This window comes from Marmota monax, unplaced genomic scaffold, assembly GCF_021218885.2.
Source record: "Marmota monax isolate L192 unplaced genomic scaffold, Marmota_monax_Labrador192_F-V1.1 WCK01_AAM20220418_F8-fsc00050, whole genome shotgun sequence".
NCBI classification, from domain to species: Eukaryota; Metazoa; Chordata; class Mammalia; order Rodentia; family Sciuridae; genus Marmota; species Marmota monax.
In genome coordinates this window covers 10,932,934-10,947,772 of record NW_026694552.1, presented here as the reverse complement: position 1 = coordinate 10,947,772, position 14,839 = coordinate 10,932,934, and the positions used below count along the sequence as shown (strand labels likewise).

Genomic DNA, 14,839 nt, shown 5'->3' with positions numbered 1-14,839 from the left:
CCTCTAGCTTCCAATGAAACACTGGTGCCCAGCACTTGTTCAGAGGTTATTCATGAAACCATGACACTGAAAACAGTTATTATTGGGAGGTAGGGAAACATAGGGTAATTTTGTCATGGTTGGACAGAATCTTAGAAAGATTCAACTCCTAAGTGTGTGTAGTGTGAGAAAATACTAAAAAGCAGGGTGCTGATTCCAGGTCAAAAAAACAGGAAAGCTGGATAGGGCTTATCACAGGGGGGTGGGATATATATATATATATATATATATATATAAACACTACCCTCCTTTCTCCTTTTAAAGCATTGATTATTAAGGGAACTGCCTTTCAGATGGATGACCAGGATTTGTTGGCTCCCATAAAGGGTAGAATTAATTAAAATTGAATTCCTTTAAATTATCAGGTAGAAAGTTTTCATGTAATCAATGTTTTTGGAAAAATATGTGCTTATCATTTAGCATGAGAAAACACAGCCAGTTCCCATTTAATAGGAACATTTTCTGATAGTTGCACAGGCAAACATTCCAGATTTGAATGGTGCTTTCTTTTTCTTTTCTTTTTTTTTTTGTTTCTTCTTTTCCCAGTGGTGCTGAAGATTGAACCCATGAACCCAGGGCTTTGTGAAAGCAAGTGCCCTACCACTGAGCTGTACCCTCAACCCTTTTTAAAAACTTTTGAGTCAGTCTCACTAAGTTTCTGAGGCTGGCCTCAAACTTAAGGTTCTCCTGCTTCAACTTTCCGAGTCTCTGGACTCGAAAACATGCACCACCACACCAGGCCTTCATGCCATGGGAGAGACTGAAAGATTGAGATTGTATTCAGATTCCTATGAAATGAGAGAATTGAACGAGGTGATTCCTCCAGACCCTTCTATTTCTAGGACTAAACTATATTTCTTTTTTTTAGTTGTAAATGGACACAATGCCATTTTATGTATTTATTTTTATGTGGTGCTTAGGATGGAACCTAGTACCTCACATGTGTGAGGCAAGTGCTTTACCACTGAGCTATAGCCCCAGCCCAAAAACTGTTTTTCTAAAGGTAGTACCTCTTCTGCTTTGCTGTGGAGATTGGTCTCCTTTTCCTCTTTTGTTTTTCATGATAGGAAAGGCAGCAGAATACAACAGACACTAGTATGGCAGTAAGTAAAAAGTAGATGTGTAACCGATGTGAATCTGCAATATGTATTCGGGGTAAAAATGGGAGTTCATAATCTGCTTGAATCAAATGTATGAAATATGATATATCAAGAGCTTTTTAATGTTTTGAACAACTAATAATGAAACAAAAATAAAAAAATAAAGATATTGTAAAGAAAAAATTAACTGAGACTGTAATAAAGATAAACTAATTTTTTTATTACTTTAATTCTAATTTGTTATGTATGACAGCAGAATGCATTATAATTCATATTTTACATATACAGCACAATTTTTCATATCTAAAAAAAAATTTGGGAGGAACATTCAAAAACTTTATTTCTGAACCTGTGGGCTCCTCTGCCTGTCTTGCCAAGATCTCTTCCCATTCCTTTTCCATTCGTTTCCCTTTTCTTCCTCCCAACTTAAATGTAGGTACTCAGCAAGGTTCTGCTTTCTGCCCCTTTCTGTGGTAAAAGCTTATATTTGCTTTCTTTCAAAATAATTTTTAAGTGCCTATGATATTGGTTGCAGATGGAAAGTGCTCCAAATTTGTTTAAGGAGGGAAAGAAAGACAAACAGAAAATAAGAGAAAGGAAGTGAAGGAAATGATTTCTAAATGTATAATTTATATCCATAAATTTAAGTCCTTGTTTTAGTGTACTGCTTAGTTTCTGTTTTTGCTACTAATGTCTCAAACTTAATATATTCCAAACCTAATAACTCATAGGTAAATGAAGAGTTTCACAATTAGGAAATCTTACTTAGATGGTGTCAGTGGTAGTGGTAGAAGATAGAATATTTTTTCAATAGATTATTAGTTACACATTAAAAAAGTCTAATTTAGTTGTACATTTTGGTTCATGTTGGTAATTGAATACAACAGTGTAGCTGCCACCAGGACACATTCTGAAATGACCTTGTGCCCCTTGAATTTGATCCCCTTTTCTCCAGACAATGACTGATCTTCTTTTTGTCATAAATTTGCAATTTTCTTTCCTAGAGTGTCATATAAAAGGAGTTACATTGTGTTTACCCTTTCTTTTTGAATTTTTGTGATCAGCATTAATTATTTTGAGGCCCTTCCAGGTTGATGCATGTATTAATAGTTCATTCTTTTTTATTGTGGAATAGCGTGTCATGGTACCAGAGCTTATTTATTTATTCACTTGATGATGGACATTTGGATTGTTTCCAGTTTGGGGACATTGTGAATAATAAAAGACATTTAAAAAATATATTTATTTTATTTATTTATTTTTATATGGTGCTGGGGATCATCAAACCCAGCACCTTGCCCATGCTACGTGAGCATCTACCACTGAGCCCCAGCCCCAGCCCCAGCCTCAGTCCCAATAAAAGACATTTTAACATAAAGAAAAGACAAATTGATCTTTTCTCAAATGAGAAGACATATATTAGGTAGTCTTTTTATATCCTTCCCAGCACTTTGATTCTGTAGAATACCTTTTGTCACAGGGAAAGCTGTCAACGAAATGATTTCAGACAGGACTAGGGTATGAAAGCTAAGTTTAGCCTTAAAGGGTCCAGGAGAAGGCATTTAACCCATATGGAGAGTGTTGGTATTGCCCTTCATCCTGAGATGTATCTAGATACCAGATTTACCAACTCTGTGATATTGGACAGTCATATGAGTAGGTGAATTGTACTTGATGAAAAGTTAAGATGGCTAGTGAGGGGGGAGAAAAGAGTAAATCAATGATTTTTTGCTTATTTAAAATTAGTATTTGATACTTAAATATTTTTTTTCTTCAAATGAGTAATGGTGATTTATATTATTTATAAAAATGTCTAATGCTTATTATACAAGGTGCTCTTCTGAGCATTTTACTCTTATTTCTTATCCTCAGAATACTTTTAGGGAAAGTGCTATTGTCCATTGTACAAAAGGAGGAAACTGAGGCACAGAGGAAGGGGTTAAATAACTTACCCAAGATCACACACAGCTACTCACAGGTGCAAGAACCAGAATTTAAATTTATATTTTTGTTATCTTACCTGCTGTACTCTACTGCCTCCTAGATATGGGTATAGCTCAAAGATGGTGAAATTGGGATCATTAGCTCTTCAGTAATACAGTTTGAGACTTATTATTTGGTACTAGGGACTGAACTCCAAGGTGCTTTACTACGTAGGTAAATTCCAAGTCCTTTTTATTTTCTTATTTTGAGGCAGGGTCTCACTAAGTTGCTGAGGTTGGTCTTGAAGTTGGAATCCTCCTTCCTCAGCCTCTTGAGTCACTGGCATTACAGGTGTTTGCTCTCATGCCTGGCTTGAGATTTATTATTTACTCCCTTGGAAATATTATAAACAATCAAAATAATGCCTATATCAAGGCTCCTCTCTAGATGCTTAACATAGATAAGGGAAATTATGATCCAGTAAAATTCTCTCTTCATCCCCAGAAGACCTATTTGACTATGCAAATTTTTAAAATGTTTTTTGTAGTTGTAGATGGACAGCATGCCTTTATTTTATTTGCTTAATTTTTATATGCGGTGCTGAAGATCCAATCCAGTGCCTCACATGTGCTAGGCAAGTGCTCTGCCACTGAGCTACAACCCCAGCCCAATTATGCAGATTTTGAGTTTCAGCTCACAAATGGCGAATTTCTTTCCTTTTGTTTTTTGGTACTGGTGATTGAACTCAAGGGCAGTCAACCATTGAGCCACATCCCAGCCCTATTTTGTAGTTTACTTAGAGACAGGGTCTCACTGAGTTGCTTAGCATGTTGCTTTAGCTGAGGCCGAGGCTTTGAACTCTCTATCCTCCTGCCTCAGCCTCCAGAGCCACTGGGATTACAGGCATGTGCCACTGCACTAGGCAGTGAATTTATTTCTAAAGAGCAGCAAAAATGGCAACAAGATAACATACCTGATTGACCATATAATATTTTAGTATGCATTTACTGAATCTGGTCATTACCTTTCTCTAAACTTACAGTGTTTCATTTGAATTTTGGGTAAAGTAAATTCAGGAAAGGAAGAAATAAGGGCAGGAAGAGCAGAGGTAGAAGCTCCTCATACACGTCCCACATGGCGACCTATTCCTTCTTGTCAGCATCTCTCAGATACCATCCTCTGCTTTCTTCTCATTCTACCTTCTATCTTAGTCATCCCTGTTTTTAACTGTGGCTTCTCTCTAATAATAACAGTGGTATTAACTCTGTAAAACTAACCCTGGCATCTCCAGGATTCAAGTTAGAGTCTCAAGACATTTACACTCCAATGTCCCTAAAATTGCAAGCTGTCACAGCACTTTCCAGACATCATCTTCTCAGTTTCCTATGACAGCAAATGGTATGTCATCTTTCCTAGATATTGTAATTAGAAATAAAATTTTCATTCATTCTTCCCTCTCCCTAACACCCACATCCAAATGGTCTCACAGTTCTTCCAATTCTACCTCCTATAGCCCATTTCCATTTCCCTTCCCACTTCACCAGTTCATGTTTTCCTTCTCTCTCAATGGGATTATTGCAATCACCTTCCCAAATTGTCTGTCTGATTCCAGTGTCTCTCTCCTCTAATCCCTCCATCACACTTCAGCAAGAGATAATGTTAGTGTCCTAAAGCTTGGCACACATCAGTTCATTCCCTTAGAAAAGCTGTAATAATTTTCAATGCTTCTTGGAATAAAGTCCAAGTTCATTCCTAGAGCGGTTAATTATTTACTTTGTCTTGCCTTGAAAATTTCCTGAAGTCAGAGCCTAGTCTTTTCCACATTTCTCCCCTCAGCAGCCTCCCAGTAACTTCAAACACTGATCTGCTTATGGTAGAGTCCATGTATTAAGTAAATAAAAGGATCCTGCCCATAGGGCAAGATGGACTTGAAGTTTAAATGATCACTAAGTATTTTAATCATGAGGTCATAGGTGTCATTCTAGAGAGGAATTTGAGTAATGTGATTGGGATTACTTCTTTGAAGAAAGGAAGGAGAGAGAAGATGACTAGGATGGGGTATTCACAAGAACTGTTTACTTAAGAATTTGAGATGGGTTATATAAAGTTCAGGGATATGTGTTTGCAGGTTGTGTTTTGAGAAAGTAGTCAGCATCTCTGTCCTGATGTTTTTAAGGATGTTCTCAGAGTATTGTAAGTAGCTACTTCAAACACTATGCTTGCCTGCTTTTTCCTGGGCCATTGGCTTACTAGTCCTAGTCTTCTAGAAGGAAGATTGATGCTGAGGGCTGTCCTGGCAGCCCTGTAGGAATTCATTTAAGTGCCCCACATTTTCAGTCTCCATTCCTGAGGAGTTCACAGTGTCCATGTCAATTAGCTGGCAGGGCTCTGTGTACCCAAAATGGTCTTTTATGCAATGAAAGTGGCAGTAGGCCAGCACTAGTTCCTGCAGTGACAAACCGTACGTTCAAGTCCCCAGTGTCCGTAGATACCATGCTCTTTTCGAGAGGCCTGGCTCTAAAGCCTCAGCCATCAGTTCACATTGGCACTCTGCAGTGCAGGAATAGCCTCTGGGATTTTACCAAGTGCTGGAAGTTTTTCAAGCCATACTCTCCTGTATGTTATTTTTTTACCTTTGCACTTCTCACTTAATAATAAATAGCTTTGTTGAGTGCCTTTACAGTGAATGATGCTTTATGATTTTACATGCATAGTTTTATTTTATCCCCTGTGACATGAAGATACAATTATGGTTTCCATTTTGCCTATGAGGAGATTGGGACATGGAGCTGGTAACTGACTTTCTGAACTCATTAGGCTTGTCAGTGGTAGGGTACTTGGGGAAGCTGGGACTTGATCCCAGTGTCATCTGTAGTCAGAATCCTGTTCTCAAACACTACCCAACATTGTTTCCTCTATCTATCCAGTAGGGCTACAAGCAGGTGAATCGCACCAGAGGAAGCATAGAATTCTGAGGTGCTAAAATATTTTGAATTTAGCAAATGTTGAGAGAGCCATTGCATTCCTCCTATTTTTTGCTCTCCATTCCAATAAGTGGTTTCAGCCTCATATATAAGATGCAAGCAGTTGCTTTGCAGAGGCTTGCCAAAATTCCCCAACCTTTTTGTCAATTTTCTGCTTGTTCATTCTCTTGCCACTTCACCCCCATCTGCACTGGTCACAATCTGGAAGTTAAGAGAACATAGCTGGCTGCCAGCAGAAAATGTGCCCAGAATTCTCCCAACCGCTGTTCATTGTTGTGGGAAATGTAGCGATGCAGGACTCTCTCTCTCTCCCCCTCTCTTCCTCTCCCCACTCTCTCCCATTCCCTTTTCCCTGTCTCTGGGTCTCTGTCCCTCTCTATTTCCCTCTCAAATGCATCCATTTTTCATCATTAATTGGTTTTGAGTAAATGGCTGAGACACTTTCAGATGGAACATGATGGTCCCTTATGCAGTTGGAATTCTGGCAAGAGAACAGTCACATTGATGGGGTAGAGTCATTGATTTGGTGCTAGCATGTTCCAGATGTAGATTAGATAAGGAACCGGGTGGCAGTGAGTCAAAGGCCCTCTTAGTCCACTCACACATCCTACCTGATCTTAGCTGTTGACGTGCCTATTATTTGTTTCTAGCACTCATTCAGGTGTATTTACTGATATTCATCAGCAAAAATAAGCCACTTAGTAACCCTCCTATTTCCTTTATACTCTAACTCTTCCCTTTTCTTGGCTGTCATGAGACTAAAGTAGAATATGTACAAATTCCTGTTACTTGGTCATGATCTAAAAACTTGAATGGGCTATCTGCTAGGTTTGGGGAGGACATCTTTTCCAGTTCTGGAAGCAAGCATGCGCACATTTCATAGAGTTCCTCACTAACTCTTGCAGCCATGTCCATAATAACAACCTCTTCTTCTACTCTGAAGCTGAAGCTTCCTATTTTGGAGACTCTTAACACAATAACTCACTCAGGGAACCCAACAGTTCCTAATGTGATTGATTTCCAACTCAGGCTTTCTAGGAAAGCCTCCTTCAACTTAGGAGGGAAATAACATCTGTTGATTTTGTTGCCTGCTTGTCTTAATTATTGCCATTTTCCTCCCTAGGGATACAACAGTCATCAACCACTCTCCTAACACTAGCTATGACACAGCTCTAGAAGCTCGTATCCAGAAGGAAGAGGAAGAAATCTTGATGGCCAACAAGCGTTGCCTGGACATGGAGGGCAGGTAAAATATTGATCTGGACCCTAATGCATCTGAGAAGTTGGTGTAGAGACCAGATAGGTCAGTAGGGAATGGTAAGCATCTTTATTCATGGCTGGAGAAGATGATTATGCAGCCTTACCCACCCTGCTATACTGCTGTCTTCCCTGACAGCTTGTTACTTAGAGTTTGAGATGTGATGACCCTGACCATTCCCACTAACTGGCCCCTGGCCTTCCTAATTGGTTGCCATCTGCCTTCTGCCAGAGTTGAATTATTGACATTTTCACTCTGAGCTATTCTTCTAGCACCACAACCCAACCCTGTTACACAGCAGACTACTCAGCAAAAGAATATCCATTCAAACTGTCATGTAGGCCACCTGATGCCTCTTAAATCCTCTATTTTTTGGCTTGAAAAACTTCCAGCACTTCCATTTACTTTTTTTTTTTTTTTTTTGGTACCAAGGATTGAACCCACAGGTGTTTAACCACTGAGCCACATACCCAGCCCTTTTTTGTATTTTATTTTTAGACAGGGTCTCCCTAATTTTATTAGAGCCTCACTAAGTTGTAGTGGCTGGCCTTGAACTCATGATACCCCTGCCTGAGCCTCCCAAGCCACTGGGATTACAGGCATACACCACCACGCCTTGTTTCAGAGTTATTTACTTATTACCTGAGATGGTGGCTCATTCATAGAGGTCTTCAACTTCTCACTGAACACGTTTCCATTGACTCAACTTCTTTGAGACAGCATCAAATACATGGCTTTTCTCATATCCCGCTTTTTTTTTTTTTTTTTTTTTTTTGCCAAGACTCTACTTTGATTATAAGGTGTAAGAGATAGTTCCTGAATATTCTGTTGTATCCAGTTGGATGTGCAGAAGGACTTTTTTAGAAAACCCTATGGCACACCATTCCTTGTCTTCTAACTTAGACTAGGCTATCCCTTAGTCAGAAAGATAATGGGAACTCAAATACACATAGGTAGCAAGATCAGAGCCCAGAGGTAGCAACAAGGTTGTTTTTTTTATTTGTTCCTTTTAGTTCTATATGACAGCAGAATCTGTTTTGATATAATTATAGAAGCATGAAATATATTTTATTCTAGTTAGAGTCCCATTCTTATGGATGCACATGGTAGGTATTCACTGTGTTGTTTTCATATATGTACATGGAAAAACTATGTCATGGAAACCTATGTCAGATTCATTCCAATGTATTTTATACATTCTTTATCTTGGACTTCTAGGATCAAAACCCTCCATGCCCAGATTATTGAGAAGGATGCCATGATCAAGGTACTCCAGCAGCGTTCCCGGAAGGAGCCGAGTAAGACAGAACAGCTGTCATCCATGCGGCCAGCAAAGTCTCTGATGTCTATTTCCAATGCTGGGTCAGGCTTGCTCTCCCACTCATCCACCCTGACTGGTACACCCATCATGGAAGAAAAGCGGGATGATAAGAGCTGGAAGGGGAGCCTAGGTAAAGACAGCAAATAAGGAAGATAATAGTGACACATTTCAAGAGAGTCCTGACTAAGTGACCCACATAGCAAGGAAAAGGGGCCACTATCCACATTCTAGAGGGGAAGATGATGTAGATTGGGGTTTTCTCCTCCCGAGGGGCTAGCTGTATCAGGAGTTCCTCCACACTCTGAATTCTCACAGTGAAAACATTGAGACCAAAGCCTAGCAAACATGAATCCTGAGTTCATCTGGATAGGAAGGAAGATAATTTGGAGTTCATCTTAAAGTTTCTCAGATTTGGCCTTTGCTGCATGGGACCTTTGTCTTTAACCAAAGCCCATGTGGCCTTTGTGTCATTTAAAATTTCAAAAAATTTTAGCATTTCTGTGTTTCTTGGAAGATCCAGACTCCTTATTAAGCTAAATGGAGCTGGGTGACAGGATTTTTGTTAGCAGAATGTTCTGATATGAGAATAGAATGTACTTTTTCATTAGATTCCTGGGCAATAGTAGCAGCATCTGGAGCAGCAGCAACTGCTGATATATATGCAATATATTGTGATCTATAATATATTATAAATAATACATATAATATGTATTATACACAATATAGTAAATATATATTTTATATATATATATACTTTATATATATGCTTAATATATATATTTTATTTGATCTTTCCTTGTTGTTTTTAATATCTTCCTTGGTCCTCTGACCCTTGAAGTGTCCTTTGGCTAGAGTAAACATTTGAGGAACCATAGTCATGGTCTGAACCATAGATCACAGTGTTAGCACTCCCATGTGTGTCTACAGGCTTCTCCCCTCCCTCATCCTTTTCAGCTCTCTGGTAGTGTGTGGTGTTGGTTAAAACTGGAACCAAGTAAAATTTTGATAAATCGGTGGAACTTAATCACCATTGAAAAATAAACCAAAACAGATTCACAGGACACTTAATATAGTGTGCTGAGAGTTGAATAATGAGGACCAGAAAGGATCTTCCAAGGCAGAAGACAAGTTTTCACCAAGGTGGGAGGTGGCTCAATTTGGGACTTTACTGGAGGCAAAAAATAAAGGATTTAGACTCATTCAAATTTCTCCTGAACTCATGCAAGAGAGAATAGCTAATCAAACATCTGGGTTGGAATCACCAATTGTTTCTTATTTGTTTATATTTTTTGTATTGTTTTTCATTTGTAGGCATTCTTCTGGGTGGAGACTACCGTGCCGAGTCTGTCCCATCCACGCCTTCACCTGTGCCCCCCTCCACTCCCCTGCTCTCGGCTCACTCCAAGACAGGCAGCCGAGACTGCAGCACCCAAACTGAACGTGGAACCGAACCGAACAAAACTGCAGCTGTTGCTCCCATCTCTGTTCCTGCTCCAGTTGCTGCTGCCACCGCTGCTGCCGCCATCACTGCCACCGCTGCCACCAACACCGCCACTGCTGCCACCAACACCACCACCATGGTAGCTGCTGCTCCAGTTGCTGTTGCTGCTGCTCCATCTGCTGCTGCTGTTGCTGCTGCCCAGTCTCCAGCAACTGCTGCTGCTATTTCTGCTGCTGTTTCTCCAGCTGCTGCTGCTCAGTTTCCAGCTGCTGTATCTGCTGTTGCTGCTGCTGCTGCTCCTGCTGCTGCTGCTGCTGCTGCTGCTGCTGCTGCTCAGGTTGCTCCAGCTGCTTCGGCTCCGGTTCCAGCTCCAGCTCCGGTTCCAGCTCCAACAGCGGCTCAGGCTTCTGCTCCGGCTCAGGCTCAGGCACCAACTCCAGCTCCGTCTGCGGCTCCTGCTCCAGCTCCAGCTCCAACTCCAGCTTTGGCTCAGGCTGAGGCTCCTGCAAGCCCAGCTACCGGTTCTGGAACACGTCGTTTGTCTATAACAAGTTTGACCTGCAATCCAGACAAGACAGGTAATAATTCTGCATACCACATAGTTTCGAGTTCTGTCCCCAAGTACAGATTTATTTGCTGGTGTCTGCTGTGTAGGTAGAGGTGGCCATTTGGATTGAGCTTTTCATGTTCCAAAGGGAATTTATCAGAAGAGGGAAAAGAAGAATGTTTGAGATGGGAGCAGGCATGAGTAGGTGCTAGTGTTCTAGTAATGTAAATGAGAAACTTGCCAAACAAATTTCCTTGCTATCGCTTCATGAAGGTTCTAATGCTATCTGTTTGTAGAATTTTTTTTTTTTACCTGTCCCTAATGTTCTCTGATCCCTTGTTTCCACACAGATGGCCCTGCTTTCCACTCCAATACTCTGGAAAGAAAAGCTCCCATTCAGATCCTGACCCAGGAGCCTGATACAGAGATGGTGGAATATCTCATCTAAATAGCCCAATCAAGAGCTGCAGTTTCTCAGCAAGAATGAATTAATCATTTTCTTCATTTGTTTGTTCTTATTTTGAGGGTGAATACAAGGGTTGGGGGGAGGGGATGTTTTTTAAAGGGACTTTTTATTGGAACAAAGTAGTACTTTAGTCATACCATATGAACTCCAGTCTATTCTTGATTCTCTAGGAAGTACTTCTAAAAGATAAATTGATCAGAATGTGCTCTAAAGTTTATTGTTTGGAGTTATAGAAATATTGGGACTGTTAACAGGTAGATACACATCCATGTTTTCAATGTGCTTAAAGTTGCTTAAAATGTCCCTATTTGAGATCAGTTTTTATTGATGAGCACAGTATGTGTAGAAGACAGTGTGGAACATGTAGTTTGTAAGTGGGAAGCCAGAGAGAACTTGAGTGTGTGCTGTCTTCTCTAAACAGCAGCCACAGAAAACTCTCGATTCAGGCTCATGAAATGGAATAATTTTAGTAGCTGTGTAAGCTGGAGAAAAGGTAGGGAGTATTGGGGTATGAAAGGGTGCTAGAGCTAATTCTGTCTCCGAGTTGCCCAGCTACCCTGCCCCAGCAGATTGTATTGATCTTCATTTCAGTGGTGCTTTGGAAGTGGATTTTTTTGGTTCCCTCCTGGAGGTTCATGCATTCATATATGTACTCTGGAGTTATTTATGCATTTGGATAATTAATATATTGCTTTCAGATGCTAGGAGAGTAAATTAACTGAGTGATGCACAACTTCCTGTCTTGTAGGGAGTTATATCAGGTGCCTTGATGGAGAGTTTCATGAGATTTTGCACATAGACTTCTGTGGTCTGGGTGTAGCCATGAACAGTGCTTACTGACCTTTCATACAATCAATTGGCTTAGTGTTTATTTCTTCTACAGCACAGATTCACTGGTTGGGTCACCAGTCTCCAAATTGCCAGTCATGGGCAAAGTTAGGAGCATTTTTGTTGACAGGTTGAATGCTTTGAATTTCTGGTGACTACTTTAGAATAGTTCATTTTGTTTTCCTAAATTGTTAGCATATGTCTGCATAGGCATATGTGACTGTCACCTCCAAGGGAATAGCATCAGAAGTCCAAAGTACCATGCTGCAGTCAGGGGAGAGGTTGATTGCAGCAGTCTCTTCAACTACCTCTTCTCAGTGCCAGTGACTCCATCTTGGAATCCCTTTGGGAAGCAGTGGGAAATGTGCATGTGGGCAGGAACCAAAGGAGGCCTTGCCATATTGCTGCCTCCAGGGACACAGAGGGATGCCAATTTCCACAGGTCCCTGCCCTGTGTCACCTTTCTGCCTTTCATTAAGGTGACAGATCTGCAGATAGTGTCATTAAGATCAGTTTTCAAGGGTATAGGGAGGGTGAGGGGGTGTGGGAGGGTGCTAGGTAAGGGTAGGGGTGGGTAGATGTTTGGGGATGTATTACTTAAAATCCAGACTAATAGAAGGGTAGCCTGATGTATTATGTCATGAGCCACAGTGGTGGGAAGGAACTGTAGCAATGTAGCTCTACCCCCTGATTTTAGTGGTGAGGAATATGAGACTTGGAGAGGTTCAGTGACTCTTTCAGGATCAGATAGCACATCTGTCCATTCTCCCAATTGCCATGCTTATTTTGGGAACTCCTATTCAAAAAAGAAGAACCTATTTTAAGAAAAGGCATCTTCATGGTCCAGGATATATGTATTTTTAAAGCATCCCTGGTTTGAGTAGTTTGTCCAGGGTTCTGAATTTTTCTTTTGCCTCTCCTGCAGTGCCTTCTATAAGATTTTCCCTTTCCTGATCCCCATTTCAATATTGAGTTGTGTGAAATGTCTCCTTAAGAAATCAACTCCACTTTTTTTTCTCTCTATGACATTGGGTATCTTGGGTGATCTTACAGGGTTCCTCTGTGAGTATAGGAATGGTGTATTTACCAGTATTCTTTCGTAGTTCATAATTATCTTCCAAAGGAATTACTGTGTGTGTGTGTGAGATAGGGATGGACAAGAGGGAAGGTATTTTGATTTTCAGCCAGTCTTTTCACATTTTCAGTAACAAAGTAATCATCCTACACATTAGTCCTCAATTATAAAGTGAATGACAAATAGAAATTGAAAGAGCAGTTGTGCCCATTCTCATTCATACTACCCATTTAAGAAAAGAGCCCCAAACCTCAAATAGTAGAAGCAACAGATAACAAACTTCAGGAGAGCTACTTTATATCCAAGCAAATAAATTTAAAAAATAATAAATCTTTCATGGTTATAACACATTGCTTGAATTTTGGGGGCTCTGGGAGCCATGATTATAGTCACATTCTGTAAGGCGACAGATGTCATATCACACTGTGTGGCAGCTATCTCTTTAGATTTGTGTGTTTGGGGGAAAGGAGGAAGTTCTTGCCTAAGTACTATTTTGAACTTTCCAGAACTTTTCTGCCCTTTCACAATAGAGGCAGTCCCTCTTTGCTCAGTTTTCAGCCCTAGGTAATTTGCTAAAATAACATTTTACATCTAAGAGATGAAATAAGACCATGTTGATGTATCCTGTTTATGCAAAAGATAGACCCTACCCTTTCAGAATGTCTTTACTGAAAGTGTCATTTCAAAAATTCAGGTTTATGGGAGAGATCTCAAGTTAGCCATCTTTTCACCATTGTGTGGATATAACATTTGAAGGATCTTTCTGGAATCCACCGATCTATGTATTTTACTGGCACCTCATAGAACAAGAGGGTGACCTTGTTGTCTTAACTTGTACTGCCTGGTGGTCTATGGGGACCTTTGATTTCAATTGTACATCAATGTCCCATGTCCAGGAAAACTTCATTAGAACAAGTTTTACTTGATCTAAAATTCCTATTAACAATGTTCTGGAATGAAAAGTAGCTTGAACTTTCTTTTAAATTCATGTATCTTGATTATTGTCTTAATGAAGGATTTAATCCCAGTGCTGCTTTTGAGCTTCAGGGTGACAGGAGAGCAGGAACATGAAATATCTGGCATAGGAAATATACCAAGAGACCCATCCTGATTTCCTTTTGTTGTTACACTGTTGGATGGGTATAACAATTAGGAAATGAACAAATTGATTGTGCAAACTACTTTTTCTGAAGAGCCTAAATCATTCGACTGCTTGAAGTATATTATGCATATATACTAACTTGGATAAATTTAATTCTCACATCCATAAGCCATACAATCTCCTGTTATCTCAAATGCTCATTCATATATGGAATGTTACTTAAGATGTGTGCCTTCTTACTGAAAGTGTTTTCAAGGGAAGGCATCAGCTGTGGGCTAATTGCCAACAATTTCAGTCCTCCATGATCCTTGGAATATATCTTCCAAGTGCCATCTATCATCAGTAGGACAAGTGTCGGGAGTTTGTTTATTTTCTTCCAGTAGCAACGATGGGTTACATGGAGCTCTCAAACCTCCTTCTGGCCTCCCTTGTGATTAATGGCATGTGTTTGTAAAATGGATAGCTGGGGTTGGCAGATGGCTAGAGAAGAATCGCTTTTGATTTTAAATGTATGTGATCCCATAATGATTGTAATCCCATTCTGTAATCAATGGAGCTAGTTCCAATAAAGTGAAGCAGGTTTAAATCCACTTTGTGCCTATCTTTTCACTGACAATAAAGTTAGCTGTTTTAACATGCAGTACCGTGTGGAAAATGCTTTGGTGTTTACCGACAGAAAATTTCTTTGTGCTATATTAAGTGATTAATTTCAATTCAGTTTGCAGAGAAATTGTCTTTCAAGGACAGCATGCAGT

The 14,839-nt window shown here is 40.0% G+C and overlaps 1 protein-coding gene across 5 annotated transcripts in view; it reads left to right on the top strand.

Moving 5' to 3' along the window:
• Amot (angiomotin) overlaps positions 1-14,724 on the top strand; it is a 67,718-nt gene extending 52,994 nt beyond the window's left edge. For all 5 annotated transcript variants that reach the window (XM_058571661.1, XM_046420844.2, XM_046420845.1 and 2 more), the window contains 4 exons: positions 7,170-7,292; positions 8,523-8,755; positions 9,937-10,644; positions 10,964-14,724. In XM_058571661.1, the coding sequence (XP_058427644.1) occupies positions 7,170-7,292; positions 8,523-8,755; positions 9,937-10,644; positions 10,964-11,061 (1,162 nt within the window). In that variant the 3' untranslated portion in view covers positions 11,062-14,724. The remainder of the gene's footprint in view (positions 1-7,169; positions 7,293-8,522; positions 8,756-9,936; positions 10,645-10,963) is intronic.
• Positions 14,725-14,839: the final 115 nt, after the last annotated feature.